This window comes from Myotis brandtii, unplaced genomic scaffold (assembly GCF_000412655.1).
Source record: "Myotis brandtii unplaced genomic scaffold, ASM41265v1 scaffold463, whole genome shotgun sequence".
Classification (NCBI taxonomy): domain Eukaryota; kingdom Metazoa; phylum Chordata; class Mammalia; order Chiroptera; family Vespertilionidae; genus Myotis; species Myotis brandtii.
The window spans coordinates 590317-597384 of record NW_005367694.1 but is presented as its reverse complement, the minus strand read 5'-3'; the positions used below and the strand labels follow the sequence as shown (position 1 = coordinate 597384).

The 7068-nt window shown below is 53.0% G+C and overlaps 1 protein-coding gene across 1 annotated transcript in view; it reads right to left on the bottom strand.

Annotated features, from left to right (window-relative positions):
* The window catches only part of LRRC43 (leucine rich repeat containing 43), an 18130-nt gene that overhangs the window by 4744 nt on the left and 6318 nt on the right, over positions 1 to 7068 (bottom strand). The window contains exons 6-8 of the mRNA XM_014547017.1: positions 5897 to 6157; positions 4740 to 4850; positions 1645 to 1784 (exon numbers count right to left, since the gene is read on the bottom strand). Of these exons, the coding sequence (XP_014402503.1) occupies positions 1645 to 1784; positions 4740 to 4850; positions 5897 to 6157 (512 nt within the window). The remainder of the gene's footprint in view (positions 1 to 1644; positions 1785 to 4739; positions 4851 to 5896; positions 6158 to 7068) is intronic.

Genomic DNA, 7068 nt, shown 5'->3' with positions numbered 1-7068 from the left:
CCGGTCCTGCCATCCTCACAGGTCACAGACGGGCCTTGTCACCTCCCGCCTCTGCCCGACTCCTATGGACACACAGCCTCTCCTCTAGGTTAATCATCTCGGTATCTCTCGTGGAACCATATAGTGTTGTGAATCTAGAAGGTTCTCTCTCTTTGTTGTTAATCCTCACTCGAGGATATTTTTTTCATTGATTTTTAGAGCGAGTGGAAGGGAGGGGGAGAGAAAGAGGGAGAAATATCAATGTGAGAGAGACACATCGATGGGTGGCCTCCTGCATGTGACCCAACCAGGGCCAGGGATTGCGCCTGCAACCGAGGTACGTGCCCTTGACCAGAATTGAACCCGAGGCCTGACACTCTGTCCACTGAGCCAGACCAGCCGGGGCCCCTAGAAGGTTTTTGACAAAGACTGACCAGCTGTCAGGGACGTGGGAGGGAAGCCCCTGTGGGAGGAGCCATGGGGGGGGGAGTGTCAGGTAACATGGGGACCTGGGGAGGGAACACAGGGGCCTGGAAGCTGGAGGACACTTTCCAAAGCCAGACGGGCAACTAATCACAGGAAGCCCTGTGGTTCGTCTCCTGGGGCCGTGGGTGCAGAAGAACCCGCCAGCGAGGGCGGAGGCTGGGAGGAGGGCCAGGCCGGGGGCACGGTGGTTTCCTCACCACCAGGCAGACTAGAAAGCAAACTGATTTCAGCTCTGAGAACAGAGGCGAGATAAATATAGGGAGTCACCTCCTCAGCCCCATCTCTCACGATCACCTGCCGCCTCCCTCCTTTTATGGCCCGTCCTGTCCTGCCCAGGATGCTGCCGGCCAGTCATGGGAAACATGCTGACTTCACCCCCAGCAGCCTTTCAACAGAACCAGGGGAGCGTCAGCAAGGGAGTCACACCTTCCCTTTCATTTCAAAACAGTGAAAGGGAGGTTTATAGGTTTTCCTGAAATCTACACTCAGTGTTAAACAGGTTACCCAGGTTATGGTAAGTCTTATTTTCCACATAAAAGGTGGGAAAACCTGGTACTCTGTCTGTGGTACAAGTCTAAAGCCCAAGTGCACGTCTCGTTCCTGGGCCACGTCCCTGACGTGATGCTGCGGTCAGTGGAAGGAGCGATCGGAATCGTGGCTTCTGACCTCATCCTCCGTGGGTGCAGGGTTTCGGGTTTCCCACTCTTCACCCACCAAGGACACAAAGTCAAACCAAGAGTTCTCAGCTCAGGACGATTTTGTACCCGACCTTTGGCCCTATCGGGACATGTTGGCTGTCACACTGGTGTGGGGCGGGTGCTACTGGCATCCACTGGGTAGAGGCCAGGGGTGCTGCTCAGCTTCCCGCAGAGCCCAGGACAGCCCCACACGAAGAATTTTCCAGCCCAAATGTCTACAGTGCCTTGGTCTCGGGAGCCAGCTCTAAAGCATGGCACCCAAGTAAAGGCCTGACCTCCTCCCACCACCTCTCGGTGTCCTTTCCTGGCCTCTGTGGGTTGTTTTTTTGTGTTTTAAATTGAATCAGAGAAAGAAGTTTTATGTCTGGAGCCAGCAGCCAACCAGGAGTTATTACAGAAAAGAGGAAAGCTGGGTCCCTTTCAGCGTCCAAATCTAATGCTTTCTCCCTTTTTCGCTTCCAGTTGGGGGCTCCGGAGTTACCAGTGTTGGGAGGTGATGTACATGCTTTGCAGGGGGCCCAGAAGCTTGTTGTGGCCCAATCCCAAGTGCTGGAGGCCTGGTGGAGGGTGAGCACACAGACACTTCATGCTGGTGATGATGTTGCCGTAGAGCTCCAGCACCTGCAGGGGCGGAAAGGGCACCTGTGAGCCCAGCACCACCCGTGCACCCCGTCCTTCCGCCCCGAGCACCACCTGTGCACCCCGTCCTTCTGCCCCAGCACCACCCGTGCACCCCGTCCTTCCGCCCCGAGCACCACCCGTCCACCCCGTCCTTCTGCCCCGAGCACCACCCGTGCACCCTGTCCTTCCGCCCCAAGCACCACCCGTCCACCCCGTCCTTCCGTCCCGAGCACCACCCGTGCACCCCGTCCTTCCAGTCCCGGAAACTCTGCAGAGGAAGCACCAATCCGTCATGCCACGTCTCCCTGTCCACCTGACCCCCTTATGAAAGCCCGGGAAGAAAATATTCCTTCCCGGAAGGAAACTTTAAAATTTGGAATGGGAGGTGATATGGGAGAGCGTGGGAGGGGACATGCACAGCACTTGGCCACGTGTCTCTGTGTAACCCACCCCCACAATCTTTTTACATTGTTTCGAAAGCGCTGACTCTGACTAACACGGATCTTACAGATAAACAGCATGTTTGTATAAGGATTCTAGGAACCAACTTCAAAAGAAGCTGACTCTGACCTTCAGGCATCCAGCTCGGGGAGATCTGCTGACCTTCCACCTTAGAGCCATGATGACGCACATCAGGCCATCCCTTGACCAGTGTGGACATCCTATCAGAATGGACCGTGCAGGTCTGCCCGTAGAGAACTTTTCACCCCGCCCCCCATCTCTCTGTTCTGCTTTCCCTCTCTCCTTATAAAAACCCTGCCTGCACCGAGTCCCCCATCTCCTCAGGCTGCTGGTTCTTGAATAAACCTATTTTCCTTCCACCGGCCCGGGTCTCTTCTTTTATTTTTAAAAAATTATTGGCCCTCGCCGGTTTGGCTCAGTGGATAGAGCGCCGGCCTGCGGACCAAAGGGTGCCAGGTTTGATTCCAGGCAAGGACATGTACCTTGGTTGCAGGCTCCTTCCCAGCCCAGGTCCTGGTCAGGGCTTGTGCAGGAGGCAACCAATCGATGTGTCTCTCCCACATTGATGTTTCTCTCTGTCTTTCCCTCTCTAAAAAGGCAATGGAAAAATATCCTCCGGTGAGGATAAACAAATAAATTATTGATTTTAGAGAGAGAAAGGAAGGGGGAGAGAGAAGCATCAATTTATTGTTCCACTTATTGATGCATTCATTGGTTGCTTCTTGTATGTGCCCTGACCGGGGACCGAACCCGCAACCTTGGTGTATCAGGATGACACTCTAACCAGCTAAGCTACCCGGCTAGGACCCCTGTCTCTTAATTATTGGATTTTGAGCAGCAGGCAGCACAACTGGTTCAGTATCATCTGGGAAAGCCAGAGGGGCCCTGGGTGGAAAACAGTGAGTTCTTGTATTTCGCCTCCAAGATCTCACCTGGTGTTTTCTTGAGCATGGCCTTGAGCTATAGTTCTCAGTCCCTTTTGATTTAAAATCAAGACCATTTTTGCCCAACCAGTGTGGCTCAGTTGAGTGTCATGCCATGTACCAAGAGGCCAAAGGTTCGATTCCCTGTTAGGGCACATGCCTGGGTTGTGGGCTTGACCCCCAGTAGGGGGCGTGCAGGAGGCAGCTGATCAATGATTCTATCTCATCACTGATATTTCTATCTCTCTCTCCCTTCCTTTCTCTGAAATCAGTGAAAACATATTTAAAATAATAATTTTTTAAAAAATTGAGACCATTTTTGAAGGAATTAAGAAATACAAATTGGTAGTAACAAAATAATCACCACATAAGGAAGATAGTTAATAATATTGTAATAACTAAGTATGCTGCCAGGTGGGCACTGTAAATATCAGGGGGACCACTTTGTAAAGTATATGATTGATTAACCACTATGTTGTACACCTGAAACTAATACAAAATATTGAAGGTAAACTGTAATTGAAAAGTAAAATTTAAATTAAAATAAGATCAAATTGAGACCATTTTGATATGCTGAGCTTAAGACTCACGATAAAGCCTAGCCTCCCTTCCTTTTTAAACGATCTTATTGTGGTAAAATATATTTAACGTAATTTGCCATTTTAACCATAAAATTCAGTGGCATTAAGTACATTCACATTGTTATACAACCATCATTACTATCTATTTCCAAATGTTTTCATCACCCCAAACAGAAGCTCTGTGTCCATTAAGCTACAACTCTCCATTGCCCCACCCCTCCACCCTCCACTCCCTCACCCCCCACCCCCGCTGCCCCTGGTAACCTCTCATGTGCTTTCTGTCTATGGATTCGTCTCTTCTGTATCATGGAGGTAGAATCATCTAACATGTGGCCTTTTGTGTCTAGCCTTTGTCATTCAGCATAATGTTTAAGTTTCCTCCTTGGCCAGGGTCACTCCTTTTTATGACTGAATAATATTCCAGTGGAGGGAGAGGCCACACTGTGTTTACCCACCCACCTGCTGACATACTGGGGTGGTCTCCACCCTTTGGCTCTCATGAATGATGCTGCTAAGAACATTGGCGAACAAGAATCTGAGCCCTAGCCGGTTTGGCTCAGTGGATAGAGCGTTGGCCCACGGACTGAAGGGTCCTGGGTTTGATTCCGGTCAAGGGCATGTACCTTGGTTGCAGGTTCCCCAGTCCTGGTTGGGTATGTACAGGAGGCAACCAATTGATGTTTCTCTCTGTCTCTTCCTCTCCCTTTCACTCTTTCTAAAAATCAATGGAAAAATATCCTGGGTGAAGATTAACCAAAAAAAAAAAAAAAAGGAGGAAGAGGAGGGGGAGGAAGGAGGAGAGGAAGGGGAAGAGGAAGAGGAAGAAGAACCTGAGTCCCTGCCTTCAAATCTTTCAGCCCACACCTAGGAAGGGAATTGCTGCATCTATGGAAATTACACTTTTGAGGAATCTGAGCCACCTCAGAAAAGCCACAGTGCCAAGACTTCTGTGTATGGGGCAGGGCTGGGGCAGGGGCAGGCTGCTTTACCTTGAGAGTTGGTGGCAGATTGAAGGCATCGATCTCCTTGATTTGATTGGCACTCAGTACCAACTCTTCAAGCTTTGGGAATTTCAGGAGGTCTTTATCCACCAGGCTCACCTGGGAAGGAAGGGAAGGAAGCTAAGAGCTCAGCTGGAGCAGAAACCTGTGGATGTGAGGATGGCACCACTTAACCAGCTGCACAGAGCCCCCACCCAGCACCCACCCTTCTGCTCCTAGAGCCTATCCTGCCTCGTCTGCCAGGATGCGGGCGTGTCGGGCGTGGTGGGGACCCTCACCTCTTCCACCCTCACCCCTCCTCTGACTGTGGATGCCTACAGTGTCCGGCTCAGTGTCCTGTGTCCCCTGTTGGACGGTAAGCTCTGAGGGCAGGAAGTCCATCCTTGCTGTGCACCCTGGAGCCACGGTGAACCCTAAGGTCTTTAGAAGTCACTGGTGTTCCCACAGCAGGGTCAGAGCTGCCGAGCCTGCCCGAGTCCTCAGCTCCCTGTGGCCTCAGACACTAGGAGCTTCCTGGCTAGGCCTCTTTGGGGTGACTGACCATGCCAGCTTGCCTAGGAGCGAGGGGTTCCAGGGACATGAAAATTTCTGCGTTAACACTGGGCCAGTCCCAGGCAAACAGGTTGCTCTCCCTCCTCATCCCCCAAGCACTGTGTCATTCAGTTTCTCTAGGGAAGGAGGAGCAAATGGGGAGTCCTGGGCTGTGTAGCCATGCAAGCTTCGGGCTCTGTTATCGATATAAGCAAAGAAGGCTTTTTAGAGACAGGAATTACTATAGTACTATGCCCCTCCCCTGACCCTGGGCCCCACACCTGAAATGAAGTAAAACCAATATAAACACTTGGAAGGTTTCTACTAGGACCCAGAAGGGTGGACTGCAGGGCGCTCCAGAAATCAGCTAAGACCCACAGTGGACTCCAGCCGGGGTGAAGGAAGAAGGCATACAACACAGAACAAGGGAGCAGCTGGCTCTGCGGGGTGGGCCAGCCAGTGAGATTAATTAGGAGGGCAGAGCTAACCCCATCCTCACCCCCACACACTTCACACCCCGTCTTATCACTAAGTGCTGGAAGGAGGGTGGTCTCCTGGCGTCCCCTCTGTCCCCTCTGTATGCCAGCGTGCAGGTGCCAGCTGCCAGCACTCACCTCTTTGTCCACCACCTGGAGGGACCTGAAGTAGGAGTACAGGAAGTCCTCTTTGAGCATCTGGGGCTTCCGGATGGCCAGCTGCCTCAGGAACAGGTCCTCAGCACTGGAGCCTTCCAGCAGAGCCCAGGGCGACTGGGGGCTGCAGACCAGGCCCAGCAGGTCCTCCACGGTCTCCTCCGTGGGGCCCCCAGCCTCCTCCTCTCTGGGGACCAGCTCCCGCCACGTCCGCCAAGTTTGAGGAAGAAATCTCGACTTATTCTGCAGGGGGGATGGGGGGAGATATGGAGAATTTCTCTAGTTGTGACTCGCTCCTCTCAAGGATCCGAAACTTGCGGAATTGAACAGATTGTAAGACAGGACAATCAGGGGTAAAGAGTTTAGAAGTTTAGACAACGAGTAATCGATACTTTTGACTGATTATCAGCCATGGGACAGACCAGGGAAACTAAAAAAATAGTAAAAAGCTCCATTCCCGCCTTTAGGAGTTGCTCTTGGGCTGGGAACCCGGAAGATGCACGTGGAAGTGATTAAACATTTAAGGAAGCAGGAGTGCAGCAGGCCACCTGTGAGAAGTAATGGTTAATGAGGGACAGGTGGCGAGGCTGAGGGGTAAATTCAGAACATTTAGGTGCTGTCAGGAGAAGATGAACGAATTCGCCCGAGTTTGCTTTCTCCACTCCTCCCCCGCCCCCCAGACTCTATGAAACCCTAAAGCTCAGTACAAGGCCGGGCACACAGTAGGTGCTCAATGTTTGTGGAAAAAATACCGACTCCTCTGGCGCTGACCAGTATGGGGGGCCCAACGTCCCATCGCGGCCACCCCACGGGGACCCTCCTGGACCCAGGCGCCTTCCTGCACATCCGAGGCGCCCGTCTCACGGTCCTGCTCCTCCTGCCCCTCCTCCCCGCCGGGCATCCCGCGGACGGCGCGGCCCCTCTGCTCACAGCGGGGACCGACTGCTGGCCTTGCTCTCAGGATGAGCTCTTTCCTCAAGAGCAGCCTGGGCTCTTCAGGAGGGAGAGGCCCTGGGGGTCCCTGCCCTTCACCCTGGGGCGGTTCCCGCGGGCCTAGGTGGGGGCCTACTCAGCCCGCCCTTCAGCGTCCCATCCCCACCCCGGGGCAGGCAGCTCCCTAAACGCCCAGATCCCAGCCCCCTCTGCCCTACCCC